The sequence below is a fragment of the Aquila chrysaetos genome, chromosome 17 (assembly GCF_900496995.4).
Source record: "Aquila chrysaetos chrysaetos chromosome 17, bAquChr1.4, whole genome shotgun sequence".
Lineage (NCBI taxonomy): Eukaryota > Metazoa > Chordata > Aves > Accipitriformes > Accipitridae > Aquila > Aquila chrysaetos.
Genome location: NC_044020.1, coordinates 12,397,392 through 12,414,113, shown reverse-complemented (window position 1 = coordinate 12,414,113; position 16,722 = coordinate 12,397,392). Strand labels below are relative to the sequence as shown.

General features: G+C 41.7%; 1 protein-coding gene across 1 annotated transcript; it reads right to left on the bottom strand.

Moving 5' to 3' along the window:
- Nucleotides 1-453: 453 nt before the first annotated feature.
- Nucleotides 454-14,723, bottom strand: CCDC77 (coiled-coil domain containing 77). Its single transcript, XM_030041363.2, has 11 exons — nt 14,333-14,723; nt 12,681-12,897; nt 11,256-11,398; nt 9,722-9,818; nt 8,318-8,384; nt 7,449-7,543; nt 5,969-6,117; nt 5,380-5,623; nt 4,451-4,576; nt 4,213-4,365; nt 454-2,370 (listed from the first exon to the last, which is right to left on the bottom strand). The coding sequence occupies exons 1-11, from the start codon at nt 14,377-14,379 to the stop codon at nt 2,224-2,226; spliced, it is 1,485 nt and encodes a 494-aa protein (XP_029897223.1). The 5' UTR covers nt 14,380-14,723; the 3' UTR covers nt 454-2,223.
- Nucleotides 14,724-16,722: the final 1,999 nt, after the last annotated feature.

Here is a 16,722-nt window from a genome sequence, read left to right as displayed (position 1 = left end):
TAAGTAATAAGGAATATCTGTAAGGAAGACAGGAAATTAAACATTTACATCCTTCTTCCCCCAATACTTCCTCCCAGTCTTACAAACCTGAATGTCAAAGCCTACAGTCTTTATCCAGACACGCTTCAGGGCTTTCAAGTGAGGAAAATGTGATTTCACAGGCAATTCTTTAGCTTGGAAGAGTTGAAAATAAACAGAAACCCATTTATTTCTATAGGTTCAAGAGACCTTTTTGCTAGCTTCCCATCAGGTGAATTTAAGTAGATGGATCCTGCTGAATAAGTGGTTAATACTTCATTATGTAGCAATTTTCAGAAGCAGCCTTCCAGGACGTGTGATAACTTTGATATCTTATCTTTAAACCAGTAGCATGTTATTTCACATACAAACTCACCTTAATTAGCAAGACTTATCTGAGAAAGTACTAGTCAACAAAGAAAGAGTGAGACTGAATAATGGATAGCATTATTTAATAACTTTCCTCAACTGTCCACATAGCATTGGCACCCAAGTTGCTCATGAATCAGTTTCTGAACAGTTCAGCATTTTCAGCTAAACTAATCGGTGCAACATACTTTAAAACAGCCTCTCCTAAGTTGTAGTAGTAGTTGAGCATTTACATACAGACTACCAGCCACTCAACACTACAGTCCGTCTGTGATGAATTTGGTGTTAAGAACACACACAGAATAAAAGCCACAGTACAGGACCATAAGGGAGAGACAGCAAGTTTGTCACAAAAAGGAAACACAGTTGAAGTGGGCCTTGACTTCTTGAGCGAATTTCCCATCCTGCATTGCTTTAGCTGGTGCTATAAAAACAATTCTTTCTCCAAATCTTGACAGTACAAAACCATCTTTTGCATATCTACCTCTCCCAAACACTGAATGAGGATCTCCATGGCCACTACCACGTCCAAAAGAAACTGCCTGCTTTCACACACTAAATTCTTTTCAACAGGAAAGGAAGTACTGGTAGCCTATAGGTGTATACTTCAGAAAGACATTATTCTGCTTCTGTCACATTTAACAAGGTACAGTAGGAAACAGAGGCACTGAAATCCTTTTCCCAACACAGATCTGCTCTCAGCCTACAAGGTGGACAAGATTTGCTGATGCTACAGTAAAAGCATGAATACCTGCAATTATAAAGTGGGCTGAAGCCATGCTGTAACCCTTTTCATGATTTCATCTGTTTTCTAGAATTGTGATGTCCTGATGTCTGGTATGAAGATAATCATCATAGAGTTATATTTATCATGCAGCAACTAGGCACCTGCTCTGCCACCCCAATTTCAGTTACAGTTCAGTAGCAACAACTGCTGTAGCAAAAGTTGACCATGATTTGTTGGTACATAACCAAGATATTGTTTAAAGCTACAAAGATAGATAATATGGTGGTTAAGGAAGATACTAGATGCCTTTTATTATAGGTTTTCTCTGTGTGTTAAGATAAAATGGGAGGAAGGGGACGAGGTGACAACACTCGATAGTGTAGTATTTCCCTCCCCTCCAAACATTCAAAACAAGTGTAGGTGTTGCTGGTTCTTGCAGATGAGTTCTATAACAGGTTATCTTTTTCCACCATATTAAATCAGTCAGGTTTGTCCCAATGAGGTTAGAACCAAGCAAAGGGAAGCCATTTTAAAATAGTTATACTGTCAAGGGGAGAGTCAGATGTAATACACTTTAGTATGTACTTTCTATACGTGGTCTTTTTCAAAGAAAATGTCCAGTTACATCCTGATGTGCCTAAGCACCAAAACAATAATCATTTAAACCATTTTAAAAGCTGCTTCTCACATAGGAAAAGGTCAGTCAAGCAATTCAGATCTTGAACTAGATCCTTCCATGATTATTAATGTCATTATAACCATATATGTGGTTTATAATGTGCTCCAAATAAAGGTGAAGGCCAGTATACACTGACCCCTACCACAGATATGAAGGTAAGATGAAGTCATAAGCATATTCCTGATATATCAGTCATCATGTACTTTCTATGTCAGTCTTATCACGTGCCATCTCTCAGCAGAAACAGCAATATAATCTGGCATGTTAAGAACGGCTCATGTACAGTGTTATGACAGTAACTGCAGATTTCCTCAAGCCTTCTGTCACTGAATGCCAGGAAACAGACAGGCAGGAGCTGCTCTCACATATGACTATTCCAGTCTAGCAATGTCCCATTCCTAAAACTAGGATGCTAGCTAATAGCTCAGCTTCAGCAGACCCGTAGTTCATTCTCTAAGCCATAGATTTTTGCTTTTAAGTTTTTTAGTTCTCCTTGAATTTTATGGGTTAGTCTGTTTCCTTGGCGGACCTCATGGAGAATTGCAAGATCCTGGTCTGGTCCAATATTCAGAGTCACCTAAAAAGGAAAAGAAAAACAAATTAAGAAAACAAAGCAGTACAGAATACAATTTAGAGAGTATTATGATGAGGATATGAGGGAGAGAACGCTAAAGGAGACCCTTTGTAGCTAGCAAAGAGGATGCTTAAGCTAATATCACTAGGCTAATACATATCACCAATAGAAAGGTGCTCCAGAACCAAAAATAAAGAACAAAGCTTTGATACATTATGGTATTGTATTACTTGTGAGAAAGAAATCCGGATAGAATATAATCAAGTTTACCCATAACTTGTCAACTCTTTTCTAATTCCTGCATTATTTATAGACCCACAAAAAAAGGGAAGTTAAATTATTTATCAGCTAACCTTTATGTGGTTCTAAGTACCTCACCTGATATGATGACATTTTGTCATCTTTTGCCACTAGAACTAGAGGTGGTTTAACAGCTGTGGCCAACCTGCTGCCTTCTGAACGGCATACAATTCAAGAGCAGTTCAAGTACAATGCTTAGTCTCAGGCCATGCCATATGGCCCATACTGAGCCGAACAAAGGCTGCTGGATAATCAGAATTCGTCATGGCAAGCTAGCCAGGGCTGCCATTTCCTGTCACCCTGGAACTGGATAGATAGCATGCGAGCCCAGTCACTTTCAACAGCAGAGCAGCACAGCTTTGGAAGCTGCTCTCAAAGCCCTCTTTTCTCTCGACCCTTTGGGGCATCTCATTGTCATCATGTAGTTCTTGGTCAAAGACTTTAATATGCAAATCAGAAAATTTAGTCATCTGTAGTCATTTTGACCTCAAGTGATGAGGAGGATTTAAAGATCACTCTGAAGACTTCTAGCAAGTATTTTGTTCCTCTGCCCTCTTGTGGTTAAAAGTGTAAAGAAATTAAGAATACAATTAAGAGGACACAGTTATAAAACATACAGGTCTGTAGTAAAGGTATCATAGGCAATTTTTCCCCCATTCACATATGCTGTTTAGTCCTTAAAGAATAAAGTTTAAAAACTCACAGCCCAAGAAAAAAACAGAAAAAAAAACAAACAAAAAACCCCCAACACAAAAACAAACAAACAAAAAATTGAAGTCATTAGGGAAGACAAGTGCATTAGTCTAACTAAACTGAACTGTGTGCCAAAAGTACAGAAAACAAATGAATTGGTGGCACTGCCAGACTCCTGAAGGAGAGTCAGTTGAACAAAAACTGTGCCTAGATCAACCTCCTAAGCATATCTTAGATAATATCTCATCCTAAACTCAAAGCAACATCAAGGCTGTGACTTCCCTTCTAAGCTGTTCTGATCTTCATCTACACATCTGGAAGGTACTAGAGAGTACACAGCTTCAAGTTCCAGCCATTGTTCCTGCAGCGATTTTTGCAGTTACAACTGAGATATTAGCAAAGGAATAAATAGAATATTCACAATACTTAAGTCAATGATCTACCTCTTACTGGAACAAAACCAAACACTATGGCCCCCAGAAAGAAAACCAATCAGCATTTTCTTTGCAGGATATACTTCTGAAACAAACCACTTAGCTGTCTCAAAATTGCAAAGCAGTAAAGTGAGCTACAGGCATCAGATAAGAACTCTCAGAGTTGCAACAAAAATACACAGCTAATGTATAATTGGGACAGTTCCTGGCAAGCTTGATACCTGATTAACAAAGACAAATCTTTTTTGCTTCATAAAATACACAAGAGGGCAAGTTTTTTCCAATATTAATATCTAAAGGAACACTTAGGAAAGAAATTATTTCCTTAATTCTAGGGAAATACTGCATTTAAATACTGAGAATACACCTCTATAGGGTAAGCTCATAATAGTCTGCCTCAGAAATGCTTAGCAATTACCATAAAAAGCTGCTTCTCTACATCTTTCAACTTCTGCCGAAGCTGTTTAATGTCATTCTTGAAGCCTTCCACTTCCATATTACGACGTTTTTCCAAGGCTTCATATCGCTGAGTCATCAGCTTCAGGCGCTTCCCCATCTTTTCTGAGCGTTCCTATGGAGATGAAAACTCAATAGGGTATACAAAATAAAACCTGCAAGATCATCACACAGCTAGCAGATGATTACAGACTAATTACCTTAAAGAGTTCTCTGCCAACATCTCCCTCCTCACGAATCCTAGCCAGCTCACCTTCCAGGGTGACACACTGCTCTCTATACATGTTTGATAGGCGCTGTTCCTGCATTAGCTGTTCTTGCAGTGACTAGGACATAGGAGGAACAGAAAGAATCAACTCAAAAGCCAGTGCTCACAAAATTTCAACTGCTCTGGAAAAGCAAGTGTGATAGATTGACAATATGACAGGCAAATAAAAATTAACAACTGGAGCTACAGCTAAGGAGATAACCAGGTAAGGACAATATTCTAAACCCACTTCCATTACCAAAACCTTTTCATTAGATTATCGGTTCTGCCTGACTGCTCATCATCAACGAACTCTCTCCTCTTCCCCTTAAAAATAATATTCAACTAATGCTGTAATTCCACTTTTCACAGCTGCTTGCCCAGTACTGCATTTCATTCAGTAGTAGATGAAAACAATTCCCTATTACTTGTTTACTTTCCAATTCCTTATTGCCTGTTTACCCACTTCAGATCTCCCAACTTCTCACTGGAAGTATACCTGAAGTGGAAATAAAATCCTGACTACCGTAGAAGAGCTGGGGCACATCTATTGAAAGGACTTATTCTCCCCCAACAGCAGCAAGGAACATATAGACACTGCATTCTAAGTCCATTAGCTGAGACCATTTACACTAAAAGAAAGGCATGTGCAACAAGCAGGTTAAGAACTGTTGGCCCACATATCACACAGCTTGCAGAAGTAAGGAATTGTCCTGGGCATAAGAGAAACTGACAGTGAAGTGCTACCGTAAGTCATGGCAAGCCACTACAGCTTTGAAACAGCTGCTAGCTACTGCCTATCTAGGCAAAACCCAGATGCTTCCAATTTTCTAGTCAAAAACTGTTGTTAAAGAGCCTCTACCTAGGACAAAAACAAATTACCTTTATTTCTCTGCTCTGGAGTTTCCAAGCTCCATCATCTGCTCGAAGCATCTTCTTGGTATCTCTCTGCTTCTTCTTCCTTCCTGGCTCCCTACTGATAGTAAGCTGATCCAGATCTTTGTCAAGTTTCCTCAGCAGACTGTCCTTCTCTGCCATCCATGCTTTCTCATTGGCTCGGGCATCAAACTTGAGCTGAAGAAAGTCACGGGTACTCTCATATAAGAGATTTTGGGTCTTATGGAGTCTGTAAAAAGGGATCGCAGTGGAGTTAATTAACTTCTTTCCTAGTTCCTACCTTAATTTCCCCAGTGATCATTGCAAGTTGGAAGAAGCATGGAAGAAAGATAGGTGTTTTCCTAATGAGTTTAGCTCTTCTTATCTAATGAAAGAAGTGATATTCTTCCAATGTGAAATAGGATTTTTAGTATGTAGATTACTCCATCTTCTTCCACACACGCTACCAAAGAGAGGGCTCACAATTTGCTTTTCTGCCTGCTGCAGGAAGCAACATACTGAAAGCCAAAATATTTCTATTGTTCCCCTCTCTTCTCATCTCATGACTACATCATGGTTATTCTCTCACACTCACTTATCTGTTATAGTTTTGATCTTGTCCTGGTCCCTCTGATGCTGGAGCTGGGCTTCCTCCATGTGAATCCGCCTGTCCTCTAGTAGTGCCTCAACCTGTTCCTTGGATAATCGTGTCTGTTCTTCTATCTGAGCTTGCAGGGCCTCCACCTGAATAAGTAAACAAACACATTACTGAATAAGACCTCACAGCAACTCTGCTCCTGTCCTTGCAAGTCTCTTAAATTCCAAGATTCAGCTCAAAGACTCTACCCCATAATACCTTTGAGAGTTCTAATTTCTCAAATTTTTATTTTTGTTTTAATGCTAAGTATTTCAAACAGCTAAAACATTTTAAGAAAAAAATCATGCTAAAGGCAAGACAGGCATATTATAAGCAGCAACAATAGATCGAAGATATTGGAAAGATTTAAATTGCACAAAGGATGTGACAAATCCTTTGGAATATGCAGAGACACTTCTGTCCCTGTGCTACCATCTTCCGATGAAACGGTGATATAAAAATACCCCCTAAATTCTAGGAAGGCAGCAAGTCCACATATCTTGAACAAAAGAAATTACTCAACCAGAATGAATTACTAAATGTAAACAAGATGAGTGAAGGAGAGGGATGCAAAGAATCTTGATCTAGGGCACATAGTCAGGGAGACAAATTGGAACAAGCAATTGAAAAATATGCATCTGGCCTATGTGTAAGAAACTATCTGAAAAAACTTTGCATGTATTTAGATAGCTTATTTTTATGACAATTTTGTATAATGCTCTTGCTCCAGAATAAATGTTGTTAGACAGCTAACTGGCTACTAGGTCAGTCACCACTGCCCTCGAACAACAACAAAACTTTAAAAAAAAAAAAAAAAAAAACAAAAAAACCCAAACTATCTGCTGTACAAATTTGCTCTTTAATTTGCTTTTCTTGACTCATACTTCCTCATGCTTTACACACAGCTTCTGGTATCTTCCCCAATTCATGATTCTGTACATTTTATCTTTCATTCTGTCATGCTGTCTACACCCTATCTTTCACTGAAGTCTAGCAAAGGGAACATGTCATTGTACTACTGCATCTTCTCAGGGCTGCCCAATTCCATCTCAGACACATTGCTTTTGTCAGACTTCCACAAAATATCCAACCCTGCAGAATCTTCTGTGTGTTTAATGTAAATTCATAGGCACAATCAAATTACAGGAGATAATATCAATTACACCTTCTGTATTTAAGGGCAACATATTCCAGCTGACATTACTGGAACATCTACTTACGTAAAGCTTCCAGAATCAGATGCAAGTTCTTAAATCTAAGCTTACATTCATCGCAAAGAAACAGCTAAGTAAACAGATAGAAGGTGGGAATCTATAGTAAGACGTGGGGACTGATAAAATTGGTATGTCTACATCTTATCTAAGCAGACAGCATATTTGTCTATCATAATTTCTTGGACAGCCAGGAATTATGACCATCACTTAGCAAATGTTTTTACCTGAAGTAGAAGTGTTTGATTATCTCTCTGATATCTCTCAGGACCTTCTGGTTTCTCTCCTTTTGCTGCTGGTTTTGAAATGCTCCTCTTGGTGCCTATTGCAGAAATGTAACAGAAGTAGAAAAGGGTTTTCCAATCTACCTGCAGTATCTTTCCAAGCACGAAATACTGTATGTTCTGGCAGGCCTACAAGAACAGGAGAAAACTTGCCACTGCTGCAGTCACAAGGACTTCTAGCAGGGCTAGCTGGAAGAAAAGAGTTTCAGAACTTATGGTGATCCTATACCTTTATCCCATGCTATCACACCACAATATTTAGGCAACCTACTAATTTTCTTGGCATATATAGAAAACAAACTTAAATTTTCTTAAATAAATGATGAAGAGGCAGATGACACAGTTGCACAAGCATGAAGCCTTGAATGAGTTTTGAGTGTTAGCTAATTTCAGTCAATTTGGAAGAGGCAGTGCTTTCAAAAGAGAAAATCAGTAAGTAGGCATACAGACCCACACTGCTGTCTACACTAAAGGCAGGCAGAACCCCACACCTTGGAATGGCTGTGGCTAAGGGTGCTTGTCCAGTTGGTACCTGCATAGTTCCATAACAGCCATTCCACAGTCATACCAGCCTCTTTCTTAGCTGAGCAGATCATGGACGTGAGAGCCAGCTCAGGTTATTTTAAAAGACTTCGAAGAGAAGCCAAGAGTACTGCATATATATGTGTATGTACACATGGATACATTTAGGGAGCTTAATGGAGGTATACTAAAGTATTCACAGTAAGGAATTATTTCGGTATACCAGACACAAACACGCAGAGAAATAAGTATCAATAGCTGAGCTGCTGTTCATCAGCTTGGTGTGGTACCTGTTCTAGAAGTATCATTTCGTTCATGTGACTCTCTGGATTTAGCTGGCCTTTGCAGAACAGTAACCTACAGAAACAAGATTAGATATCTGTGCTAAACATCTGACTTCTCCAAAGTTGCAATGGTCAAGAACAAATCTTAAAGAGTAAAATGAAATATCCAAAAGAACAGCATTACCTTACTTCTACCACAAGACAAGGAAGACATTCACAAGTGTAATGTCCACATTGAAAAGTTTCGTTTATCATGGCTGAGTTTTGCCATTTCTGCCTCTATTTTTTTTTCACTGAAAGGTAACTGGAAAGTAATCCTGCCTTTGCTGGCTTCATTAGGATGAAAGTCAGCACCCTCAACAGGAAAAGGAGCATTTTGGGGACAGAGAGAAGAGGAGGAAGGTGAAGATGAAGATTACGTTATTTCCTTCTTTCATGCTCCTTCTTGCCTTAGCAAGACAGAGAAACATGAAGCTTGATTTATCAGCACATTCACTCAAGCTACTGAACAAGCCTGGAATAAAAGCTAACCAATAAAACTATTGAAACAACTCAACTGTTGAACTGAAACCCACTTAAAAAAAAACGAAGGCCATGAGGGAGCAGGTTATAACCCCAATGCTTATCTTGAGGTTGATGCTATATAATAGGCCTAATTTTAGAGCTACCCTGTATCAGGGAATTTTAAAGCTTCTGCAAGATTTTTTAACTGCTTGGGCAGTGTAGAACAACCACAAACAATGCAGCATATTTCAGCCTCTTCTGCACCTTAATCCAAGATAAATCCTATATTCCATCATAGTCTCTGTATGTCCAAATCATTTGTGATTCTTGACTTTAAGTAGGTTCAACTACACTGCACTTCATAGCCACTGCCATTTAATCAATTTGACATTATTTCTGAAATATGCAATACAATATTGCCTAGAGGGGATGGCTATTCTGCAGTCTCTTGCCCAGGAAACTACTGCAGCAACTTCAACACAGCTTTACTCTTTACCGAGGCCCTAAGAGACAGGCACTCTGAGATAGCTGATCTTCAAACACCGCACCTGGTCATTTTCTGCACTTCCTTTTTTTCTTTTTCTCTTTGTGGTATTCTCTCCAACTTCTCAATGACCATTTGCCAGATGGCTTCAGACTCCCATCTGACATTTAGGAGGCTGATCTGGAAGTATGCTTTGAAGGTAGAAGGGGACTGATGCTAAGAGGACCTACTTCCAGTGTGCTACTTATCTGTCAGCAGCTATACTAAAACCTGATGTTGCTACAGAGCTACAGATACCTCCTGCTTTGGACTCATTTAGCAACTTTTGACTTGCGGGACAGATCTGGTCTGTGGTCAGCCTCTGTGGTACAGATCTTCAAGTTACAATCAAAAGCAGAGTTCTACAGACAAATGGAACTTGCCTTATGCGGAGGCTCCTTGTGAAAATATGTAACTTCTCCTCTGTCTGTTCCCACTAAAGCCAGGAGATGTTGAATTTTTTTTCTATCCTCCAGTTCCCTGGAATTCAAAGAAAGTGGTCAGCACATTGCTATTTTTAAGTACATCAAGACATTGTGGAACACTGTCTTTCTAGTTTACTTGTTAATGCTTACAAGTTTTCCAAGCTATTGCAGTTCTTGAGAATACTGCTTTAAAAACAAACTCCCAAAGACATTACTGATGTTGCCAATACAATAAGAACACCACCAATTCTGCTGGCACTGGGGAGCATTGCTCTTTTCAAATATGATACTACATAGGCTGATACAGCAATAGCACGTGGTGGTAAAGAATTTGCATTCCAGAGTTATGAACTACCTAAAATCCTTTCAGATACTTCATTCAACAGATTGTAAGTGTCCATTGTTTTTAAAGCAAACTACATTAAGGGCTATATCAGAGATTCCCCTGCAACCCATGGTGAAGACCATGGTGAGGCAGGCTGTCCCCCTGCAGACCATGGAGGTCCACAGTGGAGCAGATATCCACCTGCAGCCTGTGGAGGACCCCACGCCAGAGCAGGTGGATGCCCAAAGGAGGCTGTGACCCCATGGGAAGCCCGTGCTGGAGCAGGCTCCTGGCAGGACCTGGGGACCCACGGAGAAAGGAGCCCACACTGGAGCAGGTTTGCTGGCAGGACGTGTGACCCTGCACGCGAGCCATGCTGGCGTGGTGTCTGTTCCTGAAGGACCGCACGCTGTAGAAAGGACCCACAGTGGAGAAGTTCATGAAGGACTGTCTCCCGTGGGTGAGACCCCACACTGGAGCAGGGGAAGAGAGTGAGGAGGAAGCAGCGGCAGAGACAGCATGTGATGAACTGACTGCAACCCCCATTCCCCATCCCCTTGTGTCGCTCAGTGGGAGGAGTTAGAAAATCTGGGAGTGAAGTTGAGCCGGGGAAGAAAGGGGGGTGGCAGTAAGGTGTTTCAAGATTTGTTTTTATTTCTCATTATCCTACTCTGATTTGATTGGTAATAAATGAATTTCCCCAAGTCAAGTCTGTTTTGCCCGTGATGGTAATTGGTGAATGATCTCTCCCTGCCCTGATCTTGACCCACAAGCCTTTTGTTGTAGTTTTTCTCCCCCTGTCCAGCTGAGAAGGGAAGTGATAGAGCAGCTTGGTGGGCACCTGGCATCCAGTCAAGGTCAACCCACCACAGTCTGCTTAAATCAGAACCTCCATATTCAAACTGGCAACTCACAATTCAAATCTGAATATGTTCAACTTCTGCTCTTGCTTCTACTATCGGAATAGGAGGAATAATAAGTGGAAACATATTTAGCAGCCCAACAGATTGCATCCCACCTCCAAGATTGGTACAATTTCATAGGAGCCCTCCCTGGGAAGCACGGCATAAGTGCTTCTCTGAAGACTCCAGATCTGGATGAGAATTAGAACATAAAGCATGCAGTTGCTACTGCCAGTGACCCAGCCCACCAGCTAAGACAGCACACCTGATTTTCAGCCGGTCATTCTCTGAGTAAAGACGAAGGACCTGTTCCCTCTCCTGGAAGAGGTAGACTTGCATATCACTCAAAGCCTTTTGCAACTCTGCAATCTCCTCTTCTCGCTGATGTACTTCCCATTGCAATTTGTGCTAGGTAGAGAGAAGGAGGTACTTGAAATGATACACAGCATTGGGCAACACTTAGAAACTTCAAACTGCTTGTGCCCCAAGCCTGTAACTGGTATTGAGCAACTGCTAGTTCGAGTGAATTATTTCATTCTCTTACAAAATTCGACCAGATGAGGGCAGTATTGAAAAATTATTAAAAAACGATTCAACAGGGATTTCAGAGCCCTGAAAATCATTGTCACTATGCAACAGTCAAATAAGGCCTAAGCTAGGATCTCCAGTTTCCAGTGGTTGCACTTCTGCACTGGCGGTCAGTGTGGCACAGGTATGGGGAGTCTGATGTCAACAAAAACTTAGCAAAGCCTCTGTAATAGCACTTACTCTTAAAAGAAATTACTGAAGAATAAACATTAAAATGTCCGTATGGTTTAGTAGTAAGAAATCTGGCTAGTTACTAGGTTTCATTAATGATTTTCTACCTGGTGCGGAAAACTAACAAACCTTTCAGAAAACCATTCCTGTAGGAGAGAAGACACTATTTTGGAACCTGCCCCTCTTTTTCCCATGTGTTGAATGAAAGTAAGTTGTATGCCACATATTTCCCGAGGGCTTTCAGGCTGCTTCAAGCATGGCCAGTACTTGCGGAGGCACCTCAATCACCTCAGAAGTGATCATTCTATTCCCAAAGTGCCATTCACAATTAAAAATATGACTGCTAGACAGATGTATGCTGTAAGGCATATCAGAGCACTGAATATCTTACAGATATTCTCTAAGATTTCTTCCTCTTAAAAGGCTTTTTTTTTTTTTAGGTTTTGGAGATTCTTTTAAATTCGTATTTATTTGCTGTGTAGTATACTGCTTAATAGCCTACAGCCAAGCTTATGAATTCCATTGCAGTAAGTACAAATTATATCTGTATCTCAAAGCCCATTAAATTTGGACAAAAGAGCACTCATTCTTCACTGTGAGAAACAAGGGAAAGAAGTTGGACAAAATGGGAACTGAACGTCTAAACTCAGGCTTTAATTTTAAAAAACCAGAAACAAACAACCCACTGTGAAGATATAACCAAACTATAATAATTTAAGAATAGAAGAATATCCTCCAGGCATGTTTGTTTGCTTTGACAGAGGACAGACAGCTAGATTTTACAATCAAACCCTCAAATCAACTTCTTAGCTTAGTTCTACCACGTTACTGGTAAATCTTAAGACCATCTGTGCTGAGTTTTCAACTGAAGAAAAATATTAAGTTTTTCTAAGGATACATAGTCCATCATAATTCAAAAACTTTTCCTAACCTGCTCATCATACGTTTCTTTGTATCTCTCCAGCCTTTTCACCAAATCCTCATGTTCCTCATCAAAGTCATCAATCTTCTTGCGGTAGTATTCCAGCAGCTCCCGGGAGGGCCGGAGAAAGGCCAAGCGCTCATTGATTGAAGGGAGAGGAGTAAAGTCCTGCTGACTCGGAGACTGAGAACTAGCATATCTGGATGAGACATGGGGGGTTGCAAGCCTGGACAGAAACAGTTTCTAATGACATGTAAGATTCAGACAATAAAATGAAAAAACCTTTCTAAAATAGTTAAAAAAAGATTTTCAATTTTAACTCAGATTCAATTTCAAACACAGATTAGCTTGTCTGTGCTCCGGGTATTAACAGGAGATCACAGCATTATGGAGAACCAAAAGCTTTGATATAGAACAGCTTGCAGGCTTACTATATACTGTGGAGATGGGGCCAACTGATGGAAAAGGGAGAAAGAAAAACGTTACTGAAGGAGAGTCTCATAGGTTATTTGGGGAGAGTGAACATGAAAGGAAGAGGAGGAAAGAAAAGGAGAAAACAAAGGGGACAAAAAGTCCATTGTTGTGCAATTAGAAGCAGCAGCCACTGTGAGATAAACAGGAAGACATAATCTGTGATGGAATCACTATCTGATATCCAGAGAGAAAAACACTTTCAGAAGAAAGACTGTCGAATAAACACAATAATTCAGGTTAGCTGATGCACCAGCCGCCAGAATTTAAGGTGTAGGTCTAGGAATCTACATGCTTTCCTTTCTGGTGTACTTGATGGTCTTATCCACATCACTTGTTCACCCTTGATAGTGAAATAGAAGCTTCCAAGTTCTTGAATCTTATGTTGAGGTACTAGATGGAAAGCATGTCAATATTACATAAGTCAAACCAAGAATAAGTATGTGTAATTACATATCTGATTTTTCTTTTAAACAATGTTTACTGCATTCAAAGAGTTAATCTGCTCAAACAAGCACCAAATTTGCAAATAGAGCTGCACACAGAGTTCAAAATTCCTTGGGAAGTGTTCTTTTTGTTATTTATGTTGATCTGACAAACACTTTTTTTTTTAACGATAGCATGAGTAACAGAATTACAGCTAAGAAGCCTCTTTACTAAAGATCTGCTTAACAAAAACACAGTCCAGAATCTGATTCTGGAGCCAGTGCCAGAACTTTGATCATAAAATGATCTGTCAGGTGACACTGAGGCAGCGGTGACCTTTAAGGACCAGCTCACCAAAGCTGCTTAGATCAGAACCCCAATGTGCTACATCCATGAAAACACGCCAAGCTCCTTAACTCCTGGCACTGTAGGAAAGTATTAAATGCACAATAACACGATCAATTAACATAGGAACTCTCCCTCCAGCTGTGCCCAGAAATGCCTTAAACAACACACTTGGAAAAATAAATAACAGTACGAGAAGAAAACAGGTAACATAGGCACAAGGTGAATAGTTTACTACTGAACTAAGGAACAGTAGAAACGGAAAGGCCTAAGGACAGGGAAGCACAGCAGGTACAAGAGCGGACAAAACGGTGCCTTCCGTTAAGCCTGGCTACCGGACAGAACGGGAAGAGCTGCGGGGCCAGAGCCCCCAGAGCAGTTTCGGCGCGGGGTGACTGTGGAGGCAGCCCCCACACTACCTTCTGGAGCGAGGGGAGCTCCCCGGAGAGCAGTCCGTCGCGCTCATGGCGCCCCTGAGGAAGGGCCGGGCTGACGGCGGGTAGGGGACAGAAGCTTCGAGCCGGGGGTCAGCCGGGCCGCCTGCGGCGCCGGGTACCCCGGGAAGCTGGCGGAGGTGGGGGTGCCCGGCGGAAACGCAAGCTAAGGCGCGTCGTAGGCCCCGCTGGGAACGGCCGCAGGGGCCCTGGGGGACCCCCTGCCGAACAACCCAGGGACAAGCTCCCGAGGCAGCGCGGGTGGAAGCCGGCACCACCCGCCGCCGCCGCCGCCTCACGAGCCTCTACCGCCAGAGGCCCCCAACGGCAAAACAACCGCCGCCGCTGGCCCTCCACAACTCAAACGGCGAGGCAACCCGCCGCCCGCCTCCTCCTCCAATCACGGGCAGCCTTCCAGGCGGCGCCGACCGCCTCTACCAATCAGCGCTCGCGACACGGGCGACAGGAGCTCCGCGCCGGCGCCTCCGGGAGTTGTAGTCCTTGGGGGTGGGGGCGGCAGTGCGCGTGCGCGGCCGGCGCGGTGGGCGGGGCGCTCACTTGGGGAAGAAAGATGGGGCCCGGGCTGAGTTAGCCCGTCCTTATGATGGCGGGGCTTAGGGCTCCGGGCGGAAGAAAGGCAGCCTGCAGTGGGGACTTATGTCGTCGGCAGCGCCACACAAACCACCCGAACAGCCGTTTGTCTTCGAAAATGGACTGAAGGAAACGCGGGGGTTGTGAAGCAGTCACCGGTTCGAATTCTGGCTGAATATCCACACGTATTGTTTAGATGCTTTTTAGCCTCTTCGTCCCCACATGTGTCTTCCCTTAGCCAGCAGTGCCTAGTATTCTTCTCACAATTTGCGCAGTACGCTAATTTACTACTCATTTTCCTAATTTACTTACTAAGTGTGGTGGAAAAAAACTGCATGCTAATAAGCCAGCTTTTTTTCTTAACCATTTCTTTAAAGAAATGGACTATCTGTATTTAAAAAAAAAAATATCTAGGCTTACTTACAAAACTATGAGGTCCTCCATCAAATCAATTTTCTCAATAAATAGAGGAAAGAGGAGGGTAGATCATTTTCTGGGCAAAGTCTAGAAGAAAGGCTGCTATTATCCTTGGTTAGGCTAGCTGCTCTCTCCGTTTCTCATAAAGCAGTGCAATATATTGTACAAGGGGCTGAAGTCTTCTCTCGAGGAAGTGATAAATGCTTCCAGATGACCAAGAAGAATAAGGATTGATGTGGGGTACACAAGGATTGATGTGGGGTACACAAGTCCCAGCGTGGCCCAGTGTGTCAGAGGTCCCCAAACCGGAGGCAGTGACTGAGAAAAGCGTAAAATTCTGTTTCAAAAAGGGTATCTTGCAGAACAGATAAAATGAAAAAATGCCCCCTCACAGGTTATTTGGGATTTTTAGCTTTTTACTCTGTTAGGAAAACCCGCATCCTTCCCAGCAGCGCCTTCCAGAGCCCTCCACGACCCCAAACATATTAACACAAAGCCAAAACAACCTTGAACGGTCTAGAAGGACATCAGCAAAAGACTGGTTCTCAAAACAAAGCTTTTGCATGGATTAGGTGCTTTCTAGCATGGAGTTTTTTCCCTCTAGTACTCCTGGCTAAATCGCTGCTTATCTTGGAAATCGGGTATGTTGCTTCTGATTCTCCTGTTAGGAATACAATATACATACAGATACATTTCCTCAAACAAATCTGGTACAGCTCATCAGAAGAGAGACACAACCAAATAATAAAAGAAAAAAATGGCAGGAGTATGTAGAAATATAATTTCTCGATACTGCTAAGGAAACATCTGCGCTCCACATGCTTTTACAGTCATAAATGTATCAAGCATCCATGTCAGGAACCCCCTGCAAAATATAAGAAGACATTGCAACAACACAATAACAATTGGTAAATTCATTCAGTGTTTTGTAAGATCAGTTTGCTCTTACGTATAACTTTTGTCAAAATTAGCTATTCGCATTGGAGCCATTTGTTTCCCGTATGTAAAATGTGGGTGACGCCTCTTCAGTCTGGCAGGGAAGCGATGCAGATAAATGTATTTGCCTGTCTGAAGCTGATCTTGCAAGCCTCATGGTGAACGGGGGGAGGAACTTAACTTTTTCTGAGACTGAAATAGTGCACCAGGACCAAGGCTGGAATACACAGTAAGAATAAAGTGAGATGTGGAGTATGGTGAACGCTGAAGGCAGGGTTCTGGTTAAAAAAACCCCCCTACACGCAGTTCTCTTTGGAAAACCCAAGTTGTAATGCATAGGTGAAAGAGGTATCGTGCCAGTCCCAACTTGTGAGTACTTGACTTTGGAAATAAAAGATTCTGTACGGGGAGGAGATCAGCACAGTATCTGT